The sequence below is a fragment of the Myodes glareolus genome, chromosome 16 (genome assembly GCF_982192425.1).
Source record: "Myodes glareolus chromosome 16, mMyoGla1.1, whole genome shotgun sequence".
In the NCBI taxonomy this organism is placed as follows: Eukaryota; Metazoa; Chordata; class Mammalia; order Rodentia; family Cricetidae; genus Myodes; species Myodes glareolus.
The window spans coordinates 56,566,525-56,591,901 of NC_142041.1; the positions used below are offsets into that span (position 1 = coordinate 56,566,525).

At 36.4% G+C, this 25,377-nt stretch overlaps 1 protein-coding gene across 2 annotated transcripts in view; it reads right to left on the reverse strand.

Moving 5' to 3' along the window:
• The window catches only part of Arfgef1 (ARF guanine nucleotide exchange factor 1), a 96,110-nt gene that overhangs the window by 29,344 nt on the left and 41,389 nt on the right, over positions 1-25,377 (reverse strand). For both annotated transcript variants that reach the window (XM_085677313.2, XM_048420484.3), the window contains 13 exons: positions 24,108-24,342; positions 20,238-20,337; positions 20,012-20,151; positions 19,809-19,917; positions 19,218-19,419; positions 14,628-14,739; positions 14,218-14,423; positions 13,895-13,979; positions 11,174-11,345; positions 9,502-9,653; positions 5,501-5,629; positions 4,307-4,465; positions 3,941-4,091 (listed from right to left, as the gene is read on the reverse strand). In XM_085677313.2, coding sequence (XP_085533439.1) covers positions 3,941-4,091; positions 4,307-4,465; positions 5,501-5,629; positions 9,502-9,653; positions 11,174-11,345; positions 13,895-13,979; positions 14,218-14,423; positions 14,628-14,739; positions 19,218-19,419; positions 19,809-19,917; positions 20,012-20,151; positions 20,238-20,337; positions 24,108-24,342 — 1,952 coding nt within the window. The remainder of the gene's footprint in view (positions 1-3,940; positions 4,092-4,306; positions 4,466-5,500; positions 5,630-9,501; positions 9,654-11,173; positions 11,346-13,894; positions 13,980-14,217; positions 14,424-14,627; positions 14,740-19,217; positions 19,420-19,808; positions 19,918-20,011; positions 20,152-20,237; positions 20,338-24,107; positions 24,343-25,377) is intronic.

The following is a 25,377-nucleotide window of genomic DNA, read 5'->3' on the forward strand; positions in this document are numbered from 1 at the left end:
TACTTTTCTTCTTTTTCTTGTTGCACACAGTGGCTCCCCCAGGACTAGGATTATGGGATGTACCACCACAGACAGCAATGCAGTAATTTAGAAAACAGAATCACTTGTCCTTTTAGAAGACTGACACATTCTACATTTCCCCCCAAATACCTAGGTGTCACCTATTACAATAGGAAATAATAGGTGTTTCCCATTTTTGAAACAGAAAAAGATGTGGAACATAAACTGAGTCTATCTCTATCAAGATAAGAAGTCAAGGATGGACGCATGAAATACATGACAAGAGTAACTGAGGTGGTGGGAGACAATGCCAAGGAACATTTAACATATACAGCAAGCAGGAATCGAATGAAGGGAACATTTTATGAGGAAATAATGTCAGTCATTACATAACTTGTTTTGTGCATCAATTGAAATATACATTCTAAGAGCATCTTAAACTTTTATATTTAATGTAATTTATAACCATTTATTAAAATTAAAGAAATCAAAGAACATATAAAATGTCTAGAAACTCAAAGAATCTATTTCACAAACATGTAATATCTTTCAGAGAGTTGTATAATGGGATAATAGCAACAGACAATTCTCATCTTACTAAATTACTCACATTTAGGATAAGATTTGCTGTATATATTCTTAAAGACTTATGTGGCTAAAGCCACTGAATTTTCCAATACTAATATACACCAGAAAGTCTCTAATTCAAATTTAAATACTATGAATCTTTTAAGACAATTTTACTGTGTACCAGACGACCCTCAGACCTGTAATCTTTCTGCCTCAGTATCCCAGATGCTGGGATTATGGTGTGCATCTGCATGACCCGCTGAACATTTTTATTTTTGGGGTGGTGTTTTTGTTTGTTGCTTCTGCAATGATGGAAATAAGGACCCAATTCTCAGTTATGAAACTTGATAGCAAGCAAGGCTAAGTAATCCATCTTGCTGACCCTCCCAAGGCTTGGGTTCTTGATGATTTTAAAGTTTCTATTCCTAAAACACGAAGTTTACAGACTTCTTTCATAAACAATTCGCCCTCCACATGTGAGTTTCATATCTATCAAAAATATCTGAAGGAATTTCTGTAGGGGAATTAGAGGGAAGAAAGGAAAAAGTTATTTAATTATATTTTAATTTAAAAAATAAAATGAAGTCAGGCAGTGGTGACCTTTAGTCCCAGCACCTGGGAGGTAGAGGCAGGTTGATCTCTGAGTTCAAGGGCAGTCAGGGCTACACAGAGAAACCCTGTTTTTGAAAAACAAAGAAACAAGTAAATAAAAAATTAGAAATGATAGAAATGAAAAATATTTGGGAGAAAAATTATACTTGTACTATACTTACAAATACAATATTTGTTTTACAATAAAAACAAAATGGTTTTTATTTCTATGCATGTTGTATAATTATTTGCACCGATTTGTTTCTATTTGGTCTTAGAGGCAGTCTAGAGATTATTTAAAGTTCACAGGAGGGTATGTGTTAGTTATATGGATATACTATACTCTTTACGCAAGGAACTTGAGCAGCCAGGATTTAAGTACCTCCAGGGGCCCTGGATTCAAATCCCCATAGACACTAAAGCATGACTGTCAGAACAGTCCTGGGATGGAGTCATGTGAGGAGAATTCTGAGTGCTTGTGAGAGTGCTCCAACAACCTCAGCTTCTTCAAACATGAAATTGTTCTTGGAATGTGTTTTCATGCTCCTTCCAAGAGTAGCAGATAGAACTGAGTTTACTTCGGATTTTTGCTCTTGTTATTTCAATTAAATGTTTAGACTATCTTTTATTTGCCTCAATGGAAAGACATGTTTTGCCACCTGAGGCTTGTTCTTGTGATTATGGGCAGCTTCAACTCATGGGAACTTACTCAGGTGGCCTTTCTTCTGGTATAAACTGTCTGAGGCTATGAATAAAGTTGGCTACTACATGAGACTTTAGTCTACCTCATTTATCAGCTCCTACTGGGGATACTCAATCACCCTGAGTTTGCATTTGCATTAATAAAATTAATCTTAGGTTGTGAGGCTACCGTGGCAACTAGTTGACAGAAGGTAATCAGAGTCTTGGAGGGCATCTGGGAGAGATAGAGACAAGAAGGTGGAGTTTGGACTGATGCATTTTCTGGTTTGGCAATGCAGAAGCACAGGTATTTCCGAGACTACAACAAGGGGAAACTACAACCCAAAGTCTTTAAGCTAAAAGTTTTACCCCAGCCTTTGAACCCTGAGTCTTATTTATAAATAGAACAATAGAGATTTAGTTAAAGCTACCTTTAAAGGCAACGACAGAGCCATGCCTGTGGGGACAGAATTCCCATCAGGCCGTGGTCGAAGTGGCCAGGCCACCACTACAGAAGCAGGCCTGTAACTGCAGAGTTGTAATTGCTGGCTGAAATAGTAGCAGATTAAGGTGCAGCCATTGTACAGAAGTTAAAACAACAGACTCCATTCTCCCATGTCCCACTGCCTCTACAGCTGTGACAAATGACTAAGATTTCATAGAATGTGTGATGTGTGAATGCTGATTAATACAGAAAAATAGTAGCTTAAAGTGGCTCAGCTGGTATATACACACGCAGCTTTTCCAACTTGAATTCTAAGTAGAGCACCTGCTGTGTGCGTGTGGGCACTGGCGAGAGCTGACAACCTGCCACTCAGGCTGGGTGGAAACCAATGAACTCCAAGAGAGGCCTCTGTTCACAACAGCCCAAGTCAGCAGTAGTTTTCTTACAGCACAGACAGAAATAAAAGCCTGACAGACCAGAAATGAGTAGAGAATAGAGAAAATCCAAAAGAGAACTAAGGCATAGATAGAGTTTATACAAAAAGCAGACATGATGGCTCACCCCTGTAATCCTGGAGGTGGAGGTAAGAGAATCACAAGTCTGAGGCAGCTATACATCTGCTATAGGGTCTCTGAGAGCCAGCCAGACTGTATTGCTAAATATGTCAGAAGGAACTACCCAGAAACTAATTTTACTTAATCCAACCTGAAATCAAAACACGGTCCTAGTCCTTTATCTTTTCCTGAGGATACACTTTTAGATTTGAAACTATTTTAGATTTCCTAAGGACTGCTAACAATAACCGAAATTACTGCAGGATAAATATAGGAAGTGTTCACAATATAATGCTATGTTACAAAGTCTTAAAAGATAAACACTGCTGACTCCCTGGTATATCCCTTACTGCTCTACTGAAGTCCAGCTTCTGGAAGGCTGGAGGTGGAGTCGGGAGGACGGTCAGACACTACTCACTGACCACTGGGCTAAGTCCTCGTTATATATTCTTATGTAGTTCTAACAACCTCCAATTCCATGGCACCTTTAGTTTGCAACGGTGGAAACTGAACCTAGAACTAACGTAGCTAGCGTCTAAGTGTAAAACAAGTAGGGAAGAACTCAAACCCTGAAGCACAGAAGTCCAGGTCAACATCTCGGTTTCCTCCCTGGGGAGCTCTCTCCATTCACGACTGAAAATGTACCATCTTTCATTTTTTTTGGCATCTACTTTTGCTAATATTTTCATTTGTGCTACTGGCCACTCCAGCTCTTCTGAAAGCTTGGGGAAGAGGTTCCATCCTGACAAGTTTGGGTGAACCTACAGAGTGGCTCTGAAATGTCTGAGTGTGAACGCTTTCTCTAGGTGCCCCAACTATCTATTGTGTTATACTAGCCTACACATTTAAGTTACTTGCCTAGTCTTAAGAGCAAGTTAACAGTCACAAGGAAGAAATTAAGTAGCATTTAATATTGTAAATCAGACCAAGAGAAAAAGACTAATTTCCTACTTAGTCATCTTGCTTTTCTCTAGTACATTAGGCAAAGGGCAATTTATCTCATTCTTCTAATTATATTTCATTGTCACAATAAAAATTACATAACTTAGAGGTTAAAAACAAATTTTGATATTTCTAAAAATAATTTTAAACCTCTCACCGAGTCCCAGACCAACAAATTCATCTGGGGCCTGATCTTTGGTTCCAGTGAGTGACCCTTCTCTGCCCCTCACTGTCCCGGAAATGTAGCGAGGCTTCACTCCAGTTCCTATAAGCTGTGCCAGCTCCAGCTGACTGATACACTTCAGGATCTTTAGTATAAAAGGAAAAAAAGTGAGGTTTTAACAATATATATCTTAAAATATATGCAGTTAGGATTTAAAAACAGATTACATTATAAATCATTACTAAATGCTGTTTATTTAAAATATACTAAATTATTTTCCACAATTAAGCCTACTAGTGGAAGAATATTTAGCATCAACTCATTTTAGAAATTGAATTGCAAAGTTAAAAGAATTTCTACCTCATGCCATGAGTTTCCTAAATAATTTCCATCAGTATGAGCCACTGTGATGAGTGTTTTTATTGTGTCGATATTCTTCTGTTTCATTTCAGTAATTCCAGAACTCACTGTAAGTAAGGTAAATCTGGCTAGTGCTTGGACATATGCGTCTCTTTCCAACTACAAAAGAGGGAAAATTTTATTTACATGGTTGAAAATACAGAATATTGACTGACCTCTAATTCATGTTGAACAAACTGTCTATATGTTTAGTAAATTTTAACAGACATGCCATGGATTACACATAAAACTAAAAAAAAAATAAGGCAGGAAGTTCATAAATTTCTTAAATCTAGACACAATTTGAAGTACCAATTCAACGAGATTTTCAGCAGTCAACAAATGAATTCATACAGTGAAAATAAATTTACTGAAAAAGATTTTTCAATTATATTAGCAAATGAATTTGTTCGTTTTTTTTCCTCTACAGCTAGGCTGTATTTTGTAATATACTAAGTCATACCATTCACAATGAAATATTAAATAGGTTAAGAAAAAAAAAGAATCTGGCTAAAAGTCATCCTTAAAATCCATAAAGTCCTACAAAGGCTGCTTTCATGGAAAGTATGTTAGGTACATGGTGTGGCAATATCTTGTTTGTACTCTAACAAATAAAGCTTGCTAGAGATCAGGGTGCTGAGCTAGCTATTAGTTAATCATTGAGGCCAAGCGGTGGTGGTGCACACCTTTTTTCCCAGCATTTGGGAGGCAGAGGTAGGCGGATCTCTGTGAGTTCTAGGCCAGCCTGGTCTACAGAGCGAGTTCCAGGACAGAGTCCACAGCTACACAGTTACTGAGGAGCTAACAGGTGACTGTGGTTGCTACTTCACTTCTTTCATCTTTCAGTATTTACCCCAATATCTGACTCTGGGCTTTTATTGTCAAGACCAATTAGAATTCATGCTACAATTTGGTTCTTTTAAAGATAACTAGTTCTGAGGCTTAGGCCAAAAGATATCTAAAACAAATACTTACAATGAATACTAGAAATACCATACAGAATTGCTCTGAAAGAGCTTCTCAGAAATTATTCATTTAATTCCATCACAAATGTGAAGTTGGTTTTTAAGGAAGTAAGTCAGGAAAAAATACCAAGTGTTGAACTCTACTAATGGCATGTTTTTCCAAACCAGCTATGAAGCAAAATTCCATTACCTGGATGCTGAAAATGCACGCAATTCTGATCGCACATCTTATCCCTTCTAGGCAAAGAGAGGCTACTTCAGTATCATCACAGTCTTGTAGACCCACACTGAAAGCGGCCAGAAAAGGAGTCCAAGCCAGCTAGAAAAATTAAAAATTTAAAATATACCATGAACATCAAGTGGTAATTGAGAATCTTGGCACAGTATGTGTGAAAGCTTTCTTAAAGAAAGGATAAAATTATGTATCTTGCACTTAAAAAGTGGAAATGATCATAAATTCAGTAATAACCATAGGCTTATTTTAAGAACAGTAGTTATAAATTATTCACAACAATGAAAACACAGGAATAGTTAACATTCATACAAAGTCTTATCACTGACTTAAAATTCATTTCTCTTTGGAGACGCTGACCTTGTTGACCTTTGCGATAACCCTGACTCTTTAGCTCCAATAAAATCCTGAGTCATTTTCCTACTTGTGACAAGTGGCCCTACTTTTCTCAAAGCCTGCTCTGCAAACATCATTCAGTCTTTCTTTTACTATTAAGTACTTATATTAAGAAGCAGTATTTGATTCCTAGTTGGACAGTATTTTAAAATATTTACTCATCTGGAGACTCAGGCCCACATCTATAATCTGAGCTTCAGACGTGGAGTCAGGACTGTGAGTGAGTTCAAGGATGATCTGAGGTAACTGGTGAGACAATTCTCAGAAAGTAAAGGACACGATAGGGTAGCTCAATGGTAGAGCACTCACTTAGCATAGATAACAAACAACAGAAATCCACAGAACTCTGAAACATCTGATATGAGTTATGTTGCTTTTAATAGTTCACTGAGCAGCAAATCTGTAAGTATATTACAAAGATGAAAATATTTTACCAGTGTCTCATAGATAAAATGAGATTAATTTTCATAGGGTCATGAAACTTGTAGCACTTCTAAGAAACACAAGTTACATGGAGTTTTCTTCTAAGTCCACAAAGATTAAAGGCAAACCATAAAATCTGTGCACAGCACACAAACTACAGCACCTTGGTTCTTCCTCAGCCTCACTCTACATGTACAACACTTGAAGATGCTGCTCCAGAGATAATGTGCAGGCATCAAGAACAGTATTTATCGATCAAATTATACCTAAATAATACTCAGTAGATAGTGAAACTATTGTTTGCTCATAATGCATAAGTCCCTCTAAAATAAGACTTAGCAAGATATAAAATGTTCTCATGCATATGTTTATATCCGGTAATATCATAAACCACATTCTAGAAAATTATAAAGTTACCTTCTAGTCCTGTCCCCCAACCAACTTATTTACTGAGGAATTATAAGCCAAGAACTATACTAGATATTAGAAATGGTCTCTTCCCTCATGAAATAATGTTTACATTAAAAAATGTGTGATCAAGGATTTCAACATAAGACCTTATACCCTAATTTGGACAAAGAAATAGTAGAGAATATGCTTGAACTCCCCGGCACAGGAAAAAAGTTCCAGAACAGGACTGAGACAGGACGGGTATAATATCGACAGCTAGTAACCAGGACCACGTGACACTAAAAGGCTTCTGAATGAGATAACAGCAAAGGACACCATTATTCAAGAAGTGGAAGCCTACAGAAGGAGAAAAAAATTTCTACCAATTATCCATCTGACAGAGGGTTAGCATCTAGAATATATGAAGAACTAAAAAAAAAAAATTGATTAAAAAAATCCAATTGAAAAATGTGGCACAAAAATAAACAGAATTCTTAAAAGACGAAAAACAAATGGCAGAGAACACTTAGAGAAATGTACAATATCCTTAGTCACTAGGGAAATGCAAATTAAAGTTACTTTGAGATTTTATCTTATATCTGTCAGAATGGCCAAATTGTTTTTGTTTTTTTGTTTTTTGCTTTGTTTTTTAAAAAAAATGACAGATATAGAGTAAAGGGAATGCTCATCCATGGCTGGTGGGGGTGAAAACTTACAGCCACTATGGAAATCATTAAGACAGTTCCTTAGGAAGTTAGGAATCAGTCTATCCCAAGACCCAGCACTACCACTTTTGGAATATAGCCAAATGATGCTCCATCCTGCCACAGAGATACTTGCTTATCATCTCCATTGCTGCTAATATAGATGTCAAAACAGCTTAGATGTCTGCCAACGGATGACTGGCTAGAGAAAATGTGATACACTTTTACAATGGAATATTATTCAGATGTTAAAAAAAATAAAATTGTGAACTTTGCAGAAAAAATAGATAGGATTAAAAACAATCATTCTGAATGAGATAACTCAGACCCAGAAGGACAAAAGTTTTGTTTCATATAGGATGTTAGTTTTATACTTTAGATATGTGTGTTTCATTTAGAAAAACTAAATTAAATTAGGTTAAGTAGTTAGTGAAGGACTAGCGGGGAAGAGGAGGTCTTCCAAGGATAGTGAAAAAAGAGAAAGTCAGAATAGGAGGATTAAATGGGGGCAGTGGTGGGAGGGCAGGGTGGAGGAGAAAATATGGAGGGGGGTAACAAACACTAAAGGCCCAGTGAAAAGTTATATGGAAACCTATCTATTTCCTAAATATACATACATATATAAAAGGAGTTTAAATGGAGTTAACCATATAATGGGGAATAATACCCCAATAAGACATTATAAACTACTAAATAAAACACTCAGTACCAGGAATGGGGTCCTATATTTTATTTGTTGGCTAATGTGATGCCACAGGATCCCTATCCCTCACACCCCAAATGTCACAGGCTACTGACAATACTATTGCTTACCCTCCACAACCTGACAGTTAAAACCCTACCACTGAAGACATCACACACTTATGTCACAGAGAAGGAAAAATATAGCTAGTGTTCAACTGGGAAGCCTCAACCCTAATGGTTAGTGTTTACAATGTTGGAAGGTGCCAGATTTGCTCCTGGAAGAGAAAAGTACTCATCTTACCCAGCTACAATAGACATTTGCCTAGCAAGATATGCTCACTAGTGCATCAGTGGCATGGATATTACAGGAGTAATCAACCACTTTTTAAAAACTGGATTTAAGGTCAACTTCACGAGACAGAATGAATACTGACACTGTCAATAAAGTCAAGAAGCTAAGACTAGATGTAGGTCATGGGTCTTTGGGGACAACACCTACCATTACTCTCCTAAATGAACATAGCAACAAAGTGACTCCTGATAACATATTGCTACAGCCATACATGAGTGCATTATTCAACCTTCAACAGAGAAGCTGCTTCTTGTAGCATAAGGATCAAAACTTGCAAACATGCAGAGCATAAGATTAGGGATCTAAGTGAAAGAGGGGTCAGAAAGAGCCAGAAGTGGCGGATGACTTCAAGGAAATAGTGTTTTCCAGACACAAAAGTACATACAACACATATGAATTTACAGACTGACAGTATGCACAAAACCTGTACAAACTCAAGCCAGACAAAAATCACAGCACAGAGGAAGAATAGTGTCCATGAAGTCCTACTCTCGAGTCACGAAGCTATTTTCAACTGATAGCTTCTTGGAGAGGGCAAAGTTAGTTTTCTTCATGAAGTGACGGTGGTATATTAATCACATTTCAGAGCAGCCATTTTCATCTGTTTTCTAATGTACTAGTTAGTGCTCTAGTTCTACTCAGAACCCTCTTATCAACTCCTAGGAGAGAAGTGCTGACGAGAATCTGAGCTTCAGGATCACTTTAAAATTGAGATGAATACCAAAGATTTAGGAATAAATCATTTATAATGGAAAAAACAAGCCAAAGATTACTGACCATTATCTAAAGCTTTCTATTTCTCATTTCTGAAATTATATCCCTACCAATTACTTACACTGCACACCACCTTTCACTTTCTTTAATAAAGAGATTAATTTATACTAATTAAGTTCTAAACAACCAAGGGATATCTTCTAGGTCAAACAGATTCTATTATTGTATTTTAAAAATATGCTAAGCAAAATTATATATTAAATATATACTGTAGCAAAGTTACTAATAATTCTAACCTTAAACATGGGCCTCACATGCTCCAAGTGTGTTGCACTTGTAAAAGGCGCCTGAACATGGCTCACAGCTTCCATGAGTGCTTTAGCTGTCTTGGCCATCTGTTCCATTTCTAAATTATACAGAAGTCGTCTTTGTTTTTCACTGGCTACATCTGAAATAAGAAACATTACCATTTAAAATAGAAAGCACTTTAATATGACACTTTTAAAGTTAATGTCAGTAATTAACACTAATTAATAATAGTCCTAAGAAGCTAGACAGAATGATCTGTTTGATTCTATGTACATGAAGTATCTGAAACAGATAAACCCAGAGAGACAGAGTAGACTGGTGCTGGCCAGGACAAAGGCAGAGGGAACTCTAGCAATAACTTATGGGTGCAGGGTTTTATTTTGGAGTAACCAAATGTTTTAGTTTTAGCCAGAGGAAATGGATGTACTACACTGTAAACATACTAAATGCCAACAGAACCACCCAATTTATCTATTTATTGTCTGATTGACAGTCATGCTAAGGGTCCTGCTCATGCTAGCTAAGTGCTATACCACTGAAATACATCTCCCTTTGAATTTCCACTTTTTTAAAAGGCAAATCGCACCTTGGGGATGGTAGAGTAGTGGACTAATAAATAGTAAGGAGTAGACGAAAACCTCAGAGTACAACACTCAAAATTAAAGTATCAAGGAAAGGAACCTAACACAGGACAGGAGAACAGAAGAGAGGTAAACACACTGGCATTTGTCCTCAGCAAAACAAAACAAAAAACAGAAAATAGCACTGCCCTGACCCTCCTAAGTAATTTTAGCATCCCCAGCACACCACACCTTCTTCCCATATCAGGTATCTCACTGACTTCTCCCATCATATATATAATGAAGAAGAGAAAAATATATGGTATTGGGGTGTTATAATCTAGGCCAAATTAAATCAAAGCAGTAAACAGACATTTGCTTAAGCATAAAGCTGAAGATTTAAAATACCTAATGCTAGAAGAAAAGCACCACTGGATGCAGTGCTAACTTTTATTCGATACTGGAGTAGACTAAGAGCCAATGGTACCCAGCTCAATATCTGTCTTTTCCACTTATCTCTTAGGTTTTACAAGTAGCTGTCATTGAAAAAAGTTTTTACATCGCATAGATTTCATTTTTTTTTCTGCCCACAAGCAACACAAATCTTTTTTCTCTATTTTTACACATAAATAAATGTTAAAAGTAGATGTGATGAGAGAAGAACAGCAAAATGCTTTTAATTTCTGAGCCATCTCTTCAGTGTCCTCTAAGCAATTTGTTTAAATTTCCAAATCTCTGCTGAGATGAACTGATGAATGGAAAAGTTAATATGTAAACACCCCTAACACACGTTACTACCTAGTTTTTAATTACTCACTAGGCAGTGTTTTCTTCTTTTTCTTCTTCTTCAAAAAAAAGGACAGCTCCATTACTATCATAACATTTCTCAGCAAAATATTCAAGTCACATACATGGTTTCTTAAATTAAGCAAACAGCAAACAAAATCAAAACAAAATTCCCCAAGCACATACCTTTCCCCTGTTCCAGATCAGCTTTAGAAACACAGGGGAGCCAGTCTTAAAACAACCACTTCCAGAAACAGAACACACCCAACATGTCTTTCCATGAACAGTCGGACAGGACCACTCTAGCACTTACTCTGCTTAGTTGATTTTGTAGGGATTGTTAGCTCTTTCGTTTCTTTCATTGATATTTTCTTCCCAGCTATTTCATTATAAATGGCCGACAGGTACTCTTCAGGGAGGTCTTTACTGTCATTGATACCTCGATTCATTTTAATGTACTGTTCCTTTGTCATTTTGTTTTTAACCTAGACATGTAAAACCATTATCATTTTTAAAAACTCACATAAAAGGTTTACTCATCTTTAAGAATTAAAATAGTTAGCTGGGTGGTGGTGGCACATGCCTTTAATCCCTGCCCTTGGGAGGCAGAGGCAGGAGAATCTCTGTGAGTTCCAGGACAGCCTGGGCTACAAGAGCTAGTTCCAGGAAAGGTTCCAAAGTTACAGAGAAACCCTGTCTTGAAAAACAAACAAACAAACAAACAAAAAAAGAATTAGAATAGCTTTTTAAGAGACTAAGTATTCTGCAGTCTAGAAAAGAAAAATATTCAACAAAATGTATATAAAGATGAAAGTTGTGGAAAACAAGGACAATGTAAAAGATACGTTCTGGCATATGCTTTAGCAAGCATAATACTGTGGAGAGGAATAATTTGAAGGAAGAAGGGGGAATAAAAAAAGTGACTTGATTTTTGCCCCAAGTGTACAAGACTTTTAGTAGGTTCTTAGAAAGGCCCACACAAACTATTAGAAACAATGGATTCAAATTGTAGTTCAGAAAGACATGAACAATGCAAATGAAGTGGAATTTCATTATCTCAAAAAGTGAATGCAAAAATAACAATAATTGAGTATTATTTAAAACTACCTAACATTTACTGAGTTATCACAACAACCGCATTATATTAGGTGACCCGGATGAAGAATCTTTAGAATGTTTTGTCTTGTTTAAACATCCTCAACAGGGAAGTTCAACTTAATAAAGCAATGGACTACAAGTTGGTAATTTGAAAGATAGTAGCAAAATTGTAAAACATGGAATTAATAGCAAAGTTAATTATACTCTATCTCCAGCAAAACAGACAAAACCCAGTTGTCTTAATATATTTCTGACCTGCCATCAAGAATTAGTGGAATTCTAAAGGTAAGGTCCTTATAGACAAACATTAAAGCACACAGAGCAATACTGCAGCGAGGCATCACAGGCTTACAGGTCTAATGTGGGAAAGCCCAGAACACTATCTATAACATAGTATAATATAAGACAGAATAAAATCAGGGCAAATATATTGACTAAGTTTACATTACTATGCAAGTAGAATCTAACACGCTGAAATTTGAACAGGAATGTTTATCCTGTAAAATTGCAAAAATATTAAGAATTTTTAAACTGAAGTGGTAATTTAAGATAATAATACCGAAGACTATCGTAACTTTCAAATTTTATCTCAGGTCCTGGCTTTAAAAAACAAAAAGCAAGGCGTTTTACCTAAAGTTCTGACAGATATATGCTTATTAAAAAAAAAAAACAAAACAGAAAAAAACAAAACCCGAGCGATCACAATTTGAAGTAAAGGAAGACAAAAATCACCTGGAATTATGGAGAAATGTTTTGGCATTATGCCAGTCGGAGGCAGGGCAATCAATGTCTTATGGAAAATATGAAGTAACTGTTAAGTGTCTATATTTGGGTAAGGGCTCCCTTGGGAGCAGAGAAAATATTTCTTTTAGTCATTCAAACATGCTGCACACTGTCACCATGGTGGGATTCTGGAAGCAATGTAAACCAGTTCTACTTTTCTTCTCTTGAAATCCTGTATGAAACACATTATTCTTGAATTTTATTCCCATATGCTTAAACTAAGGTCTCACTCTGTAGCCCTGACTGGGATTTGCAGAACAGGCTGGCTTTGAACTCATGAGATTCACCTGCCTCTGCCTCCTGAGTGCCAAGATTGAAGATGTGCATCATCATACCCAACTAACAGCTAAAAAATTCTTATAAATTAACTCATAAAGACAATTTAATAATAATACCAAAATGTGCTTTTCAGAAGTCAAGCAAAAAGTACTGTAAACTTTAAAAGCAACATCTTAAAGTAGGTATCAGAAGTCAAGTAACTGTTCTTTAATAAGACTAAGGAATTGTGATTATTAAGCGTGGTCACTGGATTGGGACACTTCCTACACACCTATAATTAAATGCTTGTTGAATGTTTTAGTTAAGATGGTAGTGACTATGCTTAAAGTGTGTCTCTCTCAGAGACACATACTAAAAGACAGAGAAAATGATATATAACTGAGATGTGACAATATTATCTCTGTGTGTGTATATATGTGTCAACACCAAGATTGACCACTGGTATCTGTGGGGTTCAGTGCAATTCCAATAGTGCTATATAATCTATCCTATCCTATCCTATCCTATCCTATCCTATCCTATCCTATCCTATCTAATCTCTTAAATACTAATCTTACTGCTGTTCATACTTGAAATCTATTTTTTAAAAGGCAGAAACATACAGTAGTTTCTATGTAATAAATATTCAAAAGACCTAAAACATTCTTTAGGTTAAAATCTGTTTTAACTTTTGTGTAACTTTGAATCATAAGACTCACAAATATTCTACAAATACTTTTAAGTTTATTAGAATAAATATCAAATGGCTATCATTTTAATTCTGGCAATTGGTTTAACCACATAAATTTAAATTTCAACTAATACTTAACAGATTTAAAAGAATACATTTAATTCTCACTACTTACTGTATATATTGATGTAGACGAAAACGTACCTGTGGACTGTGAAGGTCTGTGGTCAACATGATAATTGAGTAGGCCAAGACATAAGCAGTATCTGCACTAGCAAAAAGGGTTTGCCTGGAAAAAAAAATAATGTGTCACATTATAAGCTTTGTTTCATTATAAACAAGTCATTTCAAACCCTATTCTTAATGTTCTCCCTCAGGATTAACACTCTCATGTATTATTATTATTATTATTATTGATGAATTTGTCTTAACATTGCCCAACAGCAGACCATATAAACTGTCTTAAGGAAGGGGTCTGACTACCATGGATATAACTGACCATCAAAAAGTATACAAATCTTACTTACCCTTGGTTACATTCTAGGTATCTTGCAGCAAATTTTTCCATTAATCGATCAATTTTCTGAGCTTCCCCTGGAAGACGGAATCCTTCCAGAAACAGACGAAGGGCTGAAACGAAGTCCTTTCCTGAAAAGTCATGTTGGTCCACGTATGCATACATGACTTCTTTATTGAATTTATCATTATCTCCCAGGAACTCACCCACCTGAGTCTAATGTAAAACCAAAGGAGAGAACTTAATATTCAATGGTATGTTCCATTTTCCACATAACATTTACAAAGCAGAAAATTCCAAGAACCACAAGTTTTGACTACCTGGTTATATAAGCTCCAGTCTGAAGTGACAAGTCAACTGTTTTAATATGCTTATAAATTGTAGACAGAGGGTTAGAATGAAATAAAATGGTATTCTTACAGAGTCTAGTCTTTCTTCTTGATGTAGGAACTGAGCTATGTCTTCAGGTGTGGTGCCAAGCATCCCTTGTTCTTGAAGATACTGTATTCCTCTCTTTGGTTTCTTATTAAATCTAGATGAAGTTAATAGAAAGATTAAAAAGAGAAAACTACTCATACTCCCTGAGATTTTGAAATACAGTAAATTACTTTAATTGTATATAGAAAACAGGGACCAATACACACGCACACAGAATCATTACACGGCACAGGTTTATTTTTTTCTTCTTAGGAAAGAGTTCAAAATGGAAGTGTATCATTAGCACAGACACAGATCACTTCAGAGGCATTTAACCGCAGTATGTTCTACCTTCTGATTCAGCACAGATACCTAAACAGATTAGACTATCATATAACGTTTTTCTCAGTATAGATTCAATTTACCCCTTTCTCTCATCTATTCCTATATATCTTACCAAACTCCCTAAACCTAATGCATGTGGAGACTATGCTGAATACATGGGCATGTAAAATGCTTAGCAGGTAAAGGTATTTGCAGCCAAGACTGTTGAACTGATTTTGATATCCGGGGCCCACATGATCCAGGGAAAGAACTGACACCTGCAAAATGTCCTGACTTCCACACATATTTTGGCATACATGACCCCGTAAACATAGATAAAAGACACAAATAAAAACTCAAACAATTAAATTAGAGAGACTGGATTTAAGACCTGTTTCACAGGAGGAAATTCATGCCTAGTACTATAAACCTTGTGAAAAACCCTATTAGGCAGGTCATAGATCATAAAGGCGCATGCCTTTCAATCCCTGTACTTAGGAGACACAGGTTCTGAGTAAGTGAAGCCAGTCAGGCACCCAGGCCTACATAACCTGTTCAAGACCTGCTAGGATTACATAGTAAGAGTTTCAAATGAAGCACAAAAGGTAATTAGGGAAGACTTACAAAATTTAAAATTTAAAACACTGGAAAAGCTAGAAGATGGGTATATTCCTAGACACCCATGGCCCAAGCAATTGAAATGAAAAGACTATAAACAGAGCTGGAAAAATGACTGTGGCTAATGGCACTTGCCACTAAGCCTCATGACCTAAATTTGATCCCTGCAACCCATATGGTAGAAGGAAAACTGGCTGCCCCAAGCCATTTGTCTTCCACATGTACACACAACACAAAGGCAAACATTTCATTCATAACAGCTTAATAAAAGATACTTGAGAATAAGCCTAACCAAGGTGAAAGACCTCTACAATAAAACTTCAGACAGCGAGGGAAAAAAATTAAAGATGATACCAGAAGTTAAGAAAATCTTCCTCATGGAATGACAAACTAATATTGTGAGACTGTCTAGATACAGAGTCAACACGATCCCCACCAAAATTACAATGACATTCTTTACTCACCTAAGTGGAGAAAATAAAACAAAACAACAAAAAAAGTAAAAATTCAGGGGCTGTAGATATGGCTCAGTGGTTAAATGCACCTGCCATTACCCTCCACTGGCTCCCTGCCTCTGTGTGTTTTATTAAATGAATGTTTACTTCTTTTATAAGGAATCATATTAAAATATGAACTATAAAAAGTTTAAAGGAAAACAAAACTCTAAGAAAGTATCTTAACAGATCCTTTTTCAAATGAAAATTATTTTTTTAAACTATATAAAATATAATAAAAACTGTCATAAAAAGACACAATGAGTAATTTACATTTTACAATTTGTAAATATTTTGTTACTTTTGTAGAGACCAAGATTCAGTTCCCAACAACCACATGAAAGATCACAATAGCAAACACACACACAAACACATAGAAATAGAATAAATAAATCTCATAAAAATTAGAAAATTTAAAAGATATGTTTCCTTTTGTATAAGAGTTTCCTCTGAGACTGAAACAATCTATCCTGCAGGGAAGCACCTTAAGCAGAAAGAGACACAACTCCAATAGCTTCAGGAAGTCTCTTAAACTGACCATATTCATTAGATCCTGCCCTCCAGGAGTAAAAGAGCCAACTGCATGGAGGACTCTAGCCAAGGCAACCTGCATAAAAACACTCTGCTGAGCAAAGCTCCTAAGAAGATTCTAAGACCAGACCAGCTTCCTGGAAGAAGCGGAAACCAGCTGCCCAAGGAACAATCTGGGGACCTCTCCTTGGGCAGCAGAGGAGAGGGTGGCTGAACTGGCCTTGTCCCATAGCCACACTGATGAATATCTTGCATATCACCATAGAACCTTCATCTGGTGATGGATGGAGATAGAGACAGAGACCCACACTGGAGCACTGGACTTAGTTCCCAAGGTCCAAATGAGGAGCAGAAGGAGGGAGAACATGAAAAAGGAAGTCAGGACTGTGAGGAGTGCATTCACCCACTGATACAAGGGGACTGATCGAATGAGAGCTCACCAAGGCCAGCTGGACTGGGACTGATGGAGCATGTGATCAAACTGGACTCTCTGAATGCGGCTGTCAATGAGGGCTGACTGAGAAGCCAAGGACAATGGCACTGGGTTTTGATTCTACTGCATGGACTGACTTTGTGGGAGCCTGGTTTGTTTGGATGATCACCTTTATAGACCTGGATGGAGGCGGGGAGGACCTTGGACTTCCCATGGGGCAGGGAACCCTAACTGCTCTTAGGACTACAGAAGGAGGGGGAGGTGGGAAGAGGGAGGGAAAAGGGAGGCAGGGAGGAGGTGGAAATTTTTAATAAATAAATTAATTTAAAAAAAAAACACAACTTCCCACCTGGCCTGACTGTTCCCTCAAGAATTATAGACTAACAAAATCCTAGTGCCAAGTATGAGACACACTCTTTCATATTGTCAGGAGTCCAACACTTTCAAAATATTATAGGCTATTGTTGTTGTCCTTGGTTGCCTCCCAGCGGTTGAAGGTAAATCACTGCTGAAGACACCATGCTTAGTGAACACAGAACTTGAAGAAGCCAAGCTGTGAGGAAAGCCGTATCTCTGAGGACTAGCTGTCATGGTACCAAAAAGCACTATGTCTTCCAAGGTAAGGAATCAGTCAACAGTCCTACCCAGATCTAACTCCTATGAACAATGACCAGCATGGTACACTAACCTTATTGGGTACAATAGTGACAAATAGTGTATTTTGACAGTAACTAACAGCTGTCTAACTGGACTTAAGATACAACCAACAAAGAAAAATTCATGATAAAAACAGATTTAAAGAATTTATGTCCACTAAGTCAGCTCTACAGAGCTGAAAGAAACAGTCCAATCTGAAAAGAAGACTAAACACGCCCAGGAAAGAAACGATCCCAGTATAGTTAATCCTAAGAGGTCTAAGAAAAACACACACACACAATAGGGAACTAGAGAAAATAGGAAGGACAACAAATACCATATTTCTCTCATATGCAGATACTAAATAAGTCTTTATGTATATGTATGTGTGTATATTTGTGTGTATGTGTGTGTGTGTGAGAGAGAGAGAGAGAGAGAGAGAGAGAGAAAAAGACACACACACACAGAGACACAGAGAGATAGGGACAGAATGGAATAGCGGGGTCATTTGCAGGACAGAAAGAGACATGTGTGTTATATGTAATGAAGGGGGAACAAGGCAGGAATTAAGGCCACAAAAATGTGTGTGTACATGTGTATGTGAAATGACTTAATGAAATCCTGAATATCAACAGATAAGCCAACACGGACAGGGGAAATATCATCAGGCCCCACCCATAGACAAAGAACTAAAATGCTGCAAGTAGAAAAAACAGTCCTCCCCAGAGATGAGTTTAAGTGGTTAGCCCTGAAGTCATATACATACAACAAACACTGAATGGACTGAGCGGCTTGTGCTTATACATTTAGGTATATATATGTATCATATATTATGTATGCTTGTATATATGTATATACGCATATATCAGAAAATAAAGAAAAATGGCCATAAATCTGAGAAGGTGAGTACATGAGAGGGGCTGGGAGAGAACAGGAAGTGGGAAATGACATAATTAGATTTTAATTTAAAGAAGAAAGAAATCCATTATTTTGTAGGTGAATAAGAAAAACATAAAAGAAATGTTTTTGTAGATCTTTTGTAGACTGCTTCACAAAATTTAGCAGGAAAATTGATTTCACAAGTTCAGAGTCTGGGAGGGTAGGTAGCCAGGTTGGGGTAGGAAAATAAAAATAAAATATAAAAATAAAATAAAAAATAAAAATAAAATTCCTAGCAAGAATGAAGCATGTACCTAAAGTCAAAGAAGCAGAAACATAGAAAGAACAATGATAAATACTAGAATTTTCAAATTTTATGCTTTTGTCACGATTATGAAATCAGATTAACTACAACAGTGAAAACTGCACATGCTCTGCTCATCAGCCTGGTGCGAGATTAACTCAGAGGAAGCCACAGGTTGGGCATCTTCTCAATCTGCGTAGGCTAGACTTCAATGAAGGAGGAGAACTAAATATGGAGCCATTCAATTTTTAGATCCAAGAGAACAATAAGGAATACATGAAAGAGAGAGAGATGTAGGGAAACTGGAGGCAGGGATGGCACATTTGTGGCTGAAGAATATTTTGTAACATTTCTTTTTCAAATCTGACACTTACAAATCAATCCCTTGTTCTATTATTTCTTTTTGCTGCTTTAAGACCTCAAATTGTTCTGGGTTATCAGTGCCAGACATCTGTGTACTGTAGCTGCCAATTCCTGAAGATGATGTGGATTCTAAGGAGTTTAGACTTCCATATCTGTTTATAGTCTCAGGATGTTTGATTTCACTTATTTCTTGCTCTGAGGGTTTTTCTTGACCTGTAAGAAGAAATGTGAATATAGAAGATTACAGCTGAACTAAACTAGAAAATTTAAGTGTAAGTTGAAAATAGTTTTAAAGCTTAAAAAGACTTGTCAGTATATGTACACACATAAATATAACACAAGACTATTATTATTGCCTTTTTTTTTTTTTTCAAGACAGGTTTCTCTGTAGTTTTGGAGCCTGTCCTGGAACTAGCTCTTGTAGACCAGGCTGGCCTCGAAGTCACAGAGATCCACCTGCTTCTGCCTCCCGAGTGCTGGGATTAAAGGCGTGCGCCACCACGGCCCGGACTCACAAGACCACTTTAACAGCATCTTTAAACATCTTCCAATGTATCACTGACTTAAAATAGTGGAACATTACACTCAAAATGTTATCTTACCAAGGGTAGTCTGAGAGTTGGGATTCACATACTGATCTTTACTCCATTCAACCATACACTTCAAAATTGAAACTAAACATTCTAATCCTTTTTTCCGCAGACTCAATTCCTAAAATAATTCAGAATAAAGACAAAAAGACTTTTTAAAGAAATGCGCATCTCATTCTTAGAAATATTTAAATTAAAAAAAAATAAGCTCTTACCTGAACATTACTCATACCAAGTTCTTGACTGCCCCTTCCTTGGGCAATTTTTGACAGGTCATTTACTAGTCTTTCAAATATATTTGCTGCATTTAAGTCACAGTCATAATTTACATAAATATCCACCACACTCTGAGCATCTGTGATGATACAATAATCTCAGAATGAGCATCTACAGTATGAACACACTTCATTACCAGAAATAATGAAGATTAATTCCAAATACCTGCACAGATCCTTGTCAGTGTCTGAATAACCATCCACTTATGATCAAATGAGCTCGTAGAAGTTTCCAAAATGTATAGGAAAATTTCTTTAAAGAATACCTGTGACCAGAAGGAAACGTGTTTAAATTACTATTTAAATGCAGATGTACCGTTGTCTTTTAAATGTCCCAAAGCTCTAGAACAGGACTGCATCTCTGAGTTTGTTTCCGAACACGTAAACTAGAAGAGAACCAGTAAGCGGCTCAGCACCAGCGCTGTTTGCCACTGCAGAGATGACAAATGGAATGTGCAAAGATACGGAGTTCTTCTGGGTGGTAATGTCTTAAACACACCTGTAAACCAACACAACTGTTTCTCATTCATTAGTTATCATTTTAGATACCCCTGTTCAGAGCAATCCTAAGTGCACCTAGATTTCAATGTAACTGAACTCTAAAAAAGATCTAGATTTTATATGCTGTTATGTTTTCCTAATTACTCATAAAAGTGAAAATCTTTACTCATAACACCACTTCTCATAATTCTTTATAATGAATATTATTAAGCACAGTTAATCTAATGGAGAAATGTCAATGTGAAAGCTAAGAATATTTAAATTAAAATAATTTGGGGAAAGTGACTGACTTAGGAAAGGCCAATATGTTTTATGAATCCAGAAATGACCACATTATAAAGTGATAATCTTTCTGTCTCCCAAGGGTTAGCCAGTCAGCCCCATAATGTACTCTTCTTTCAAAGAACTCAAAACAAGTATTTCTTAATCATGTATTTTCTGTGGACAGTAAGCATTACAGAGATAGACCAGTGCTTTCTCAGTAAGACTGTATACACAATACATGACTTATATACAAATATTCAATAAGTATCTATAGCCATGGCCACAGTTCTGAAACACTGTATCATATCTTTCCACAAGATATGCAAATCAAGGAAGTTTAAAATATTCTGATTTATAAAATAAGAAATGCAGATTTATAGAGGCAAGAAAGAAAGGTAAAAAGCCCCTAGGCAAACCACAGATGAGTAGAAACAGGTTAAATTAAGTTAAAAGAGCTAGTGGGATAAGCCTAAACTAAGGCTCAGCATTCATAATTAACGAGAAGTCAGTCTCTGTGTCTTTGTTTGGGAGCTGGCTGGTGGCCCAAGGAAAATTTCAATTACAAATAAACCCATACTTACATCATTTATATCCTTTTAAGAGATAATGAGAAATTAAAAAAAAAACTTTAAAAAATTAGAACAAGCTGGGCATTGTGGTGCACGCCTTTAACCACGGCACTCAAGTGGTGAAGCAGGCAGATCGCTGTGAGTTTGAAGTTAGCCTGGTCTACATAGAGGTATCCAGGCTGGTTAAAGCTACACAGTGAGACTGTCTCACAACAACAAAAATAAAAAGTAAAAATAAAAATACAAATTAGAATACAGTAAAATTTTATAACCCAAACCTACCATTTATGAAATAACAGTTAATTTCTAATATATATTTCCTTTTAAATTAATTTTTATAGAAAAATAGTAACCAAAACTTAAGTTTATAATCTGTTCTGTAAGAATTTAAATGTCTTGTGGCTAATATACAGAGCCCCTATAGACTCTCAGTATTCCAAATTCCCCAAATTATCTATTCTTAAGAGAAATGTCTCATCCTCAAATGGAAGGTTTTTGTTGATACTGCAGTAAAAATCCCAATATTTTGCTTGGAACTCTGTTTGTAGTTCTTGAAGATAATGGGCAAAACTATATAAATAAACAACTAACCTACATGCCTGGTATTATTTCATAGATATATGACAAACAAATATTAGGCAACTGGTGCAAATTTTTGCACTTTAGACTTAAATTTTAAAATCCCATAATAATATTTAAATGAATTTTGATAGAAAATATAGAGACTGGGCAGTGGTGGCACAGGCCTTTAATCAGGAGACAGGGGCAGGCGGATCTAAGGGATTTCAAGGCCAACCTGAATTCAAAGAGAATTCCAGAACAGCTAGAGCTGTTATAAAGAGAAAAGCTGTCTTGAAAAACAAAACAAACAAAAAGGAAAATATAGAAGATTAATTTATAAAGATAATGCAATTATTTTAACCATGTCAAGGGTAAGGGAAAGGAATTGTTAATGAGCTAATTAATCATTTTCTATTAGTATGAAATTAACAAAAAAATAAAACATAACACACAGCAGCTGGGAAGATGGCTGGGCTGGTAAAGCCCACATTCAGATCCGTGGCCCCACATCAAGTTAGGCTTGGTTACAGATGTGCAGGTGGGGCTCCTGAGGTTTACTGGCCAGCTCATCTAGCTCAACAAGTAAGCTCCGGAATCAGTGCGGCTGAAGAAGACAGCCAACACCAACCTCTGTCCTCCATGGGCACATGCTTGCAACCACAAATTTGTAAGACTGTTTATCATAGTAAACATAATATGAAGGCGAAAACAGACCAACACTAAAATGAATATTTCTAAAATATATAATGTCTCGGTCAAAACAATAGTTTGAGAAGTTGGGAAAAGCATCTACCAAGTAACAAAAACATAAAACATTTCTTTTGAACAATGAATTATCCCAAGATGAATAAAAAAATCTAACTTAGGAACTGATCCAACAGCATAATAAATGCAGACATAGCTGGAATATCTACTAATTTAGCTTTGTTAAGTCTCTAAAATATTTGAGAACCAAAAGTGTTATTCTTTCAACATCTTGGGAGAAGACCTTAAGAATAACATGATGTGGGATTCCCCTCTGTATGCTGTGAATATCACTGGTTAATAAACTGTCTTGGGCCTTTACAGGGGATAGAGGTAGGTAGGGAAAACTAAACTGAATGCTGGGAGAAAGGAGGCAGAGTCAGAGAGAAGCCATGGAGCCACTGGAGACAGACATGCTGAAACTTTGCTGGTAGGACACGACCTTGTGGTGATACACAGATTAATAGAAATGGGTTAAATTAATATGTAAGAGTTAGCCAATAAGAAGCTAGAGCTAATGGGCCAAGCAGTGATTTAATTAATACAGTTTCTGTGTGATTATTTTGGGGCTAAGTAGCCAGGAACTAACTAGCAGCCCTCCTTCAACAGCAACATACATTCAAATATCTATTTTAGGAAAAAAATGTCCAAGACAATAATAATTTTTCAAATGTTACCAAATAATTTTTTTTAAATGTATCTTTCAATTGCCTCTTTTAAAGGTCTTTTAAAGCCCTGAAGGCTCAGTACTGTACCTTTCTTTTAAGATAGCCAAATTCAGGCAGGAAAAAAATGGCTCAGTGGTTAAGAATACCTGCTTGCTTATGGATCTAAGGTCAAATTCCAACACTAAATAAAGTTAGGCTTGATTGTGCATGCCTATAACTCCAGCATCCCAGGGTGGAGACAAATGGATCCTAGAAGGAGTTTAGCTAAAAGTAAAAGGTTCCGATCCATAAGACAGGTGTCTGAAGGATATAAGCTGAGTGTCACAGATGAAGACACAACATTCTGTTACGGCCTCCACATGAGTATCAACACCCAACACTTTGCAGACATTCAAAACACAAATGCATACGCACACACTACATGCAGAGAGACAGAGAAAGAGCATGCCAAATTACTATTTCATAGCATATAAAGTATAAACCTATTACTTTTTCAACTAGTACAAATTTCCTGAACACAAAGGCTGTTCCTTCATTTTGCACTCTTACTGCTTAGCCAACACCTAGTACTTCAGAGACACAAGTTAGCTAAATGAACAACTAAACAAAATGAAGCAAATGATCACATACACACACATTACTTCACGGTGTAGGAAGTGTTCATGTGTTGCCACGAAACAAAATAGCCAGCAGTAACCTTAAATTTTAATGTCTAAATATAGAACATACCTCAATTTGCATCTTCAGATGTGTCTTGAAGTTTGACAACAAAGTAAGAAATATGGAAAGAGAAAGCTCAAAAACCTCTGGAACAGATGAGACTCCATTTTTTGAGAGTGCAACACACAGATACTGCTTAATAGCATTAATAAACATCTCATTTGTTCTGAAAACAGGTCCTGCATTCTGCAGAATGGACAGAAGTAACTGCAATGAAAGAATCTTGGACCGTAACTCATGAGACCTAAGAGGTGAAACACAAAGCACAGTATAGGGACAAGGTCATCATTTTGGTAATAACAACCTGACCTAAAGACATTCTGCATTCCACAAATTCTTAAACTTGGCCATTAACACCAAGTGCTTCTCTGTTGACACATAATTTCTTATGCTTTGTTTTTAAATTTATTTTTTGAGATTATAATCACATTATTTCTCATTCCTCTTTCCTCACTTCAAACCTTCCCATATGCCCCTCTCTGACCTCTTTTAGGGGTGAGGGGGGAAAAGGAGGAGGTGGAGGTGGGTGGTTGTTGTTGGTGGTGCATACCTTTAATCCCAGCATTAGGGAGGGAGAGGCAGGCAGATTTATGTGAGTTCGAGGCCAGCCTGGTCTACAGAGTTAGTCCCAGGACAGTCACGGCTACATAGAGAAACCCTGTCTCCAAAACTGAAAAAACAATGACAAAAAGATCCACGGCCTCTTTATTGTTGAGGGGGGGCATATATGCACATATTCATGATTAAAAATTATAAATATTTTAAACATAAGCCTAGAAGAGATAAAAAATAACTTGCAGGTGTATGCCTTATTTCACTATTTTTCTAAAGCATGGTACTAAAGTCTCACAACTCTATTTCTTATAGATGACCATGAATGCAGTGGAGATATCTGCTCTGCTTAGTATAAAGTGGTTCTAATATATAATCTTTTTCTAGTTATGTTAGTCAGAATCCCTAAAAACCAATAAAAATGTTTTTATTGCACTAGATTATAGCATTATTTCAACCATACTTTCTCAATAAATATCTGAAATTCTTGTTACTCTTCTGAAATAGAGACCTTTAGAAAATTTTAAATTACCTCAATATGTACACATTTATTCTAAACACTTCTGTAATGAAAATCTGAAAAATTTTTGGCTGAAATTTTTCTTAATTTTTTCTAATTAAGGTTCTGTTTCATGCTTCTGTTTACTATCTAAAATTTTAATTATTTTAACATACGTACTTTTTTCTCCCACTGAAAACTATTCCTTAGTTTCAAAAGACCAAAGAA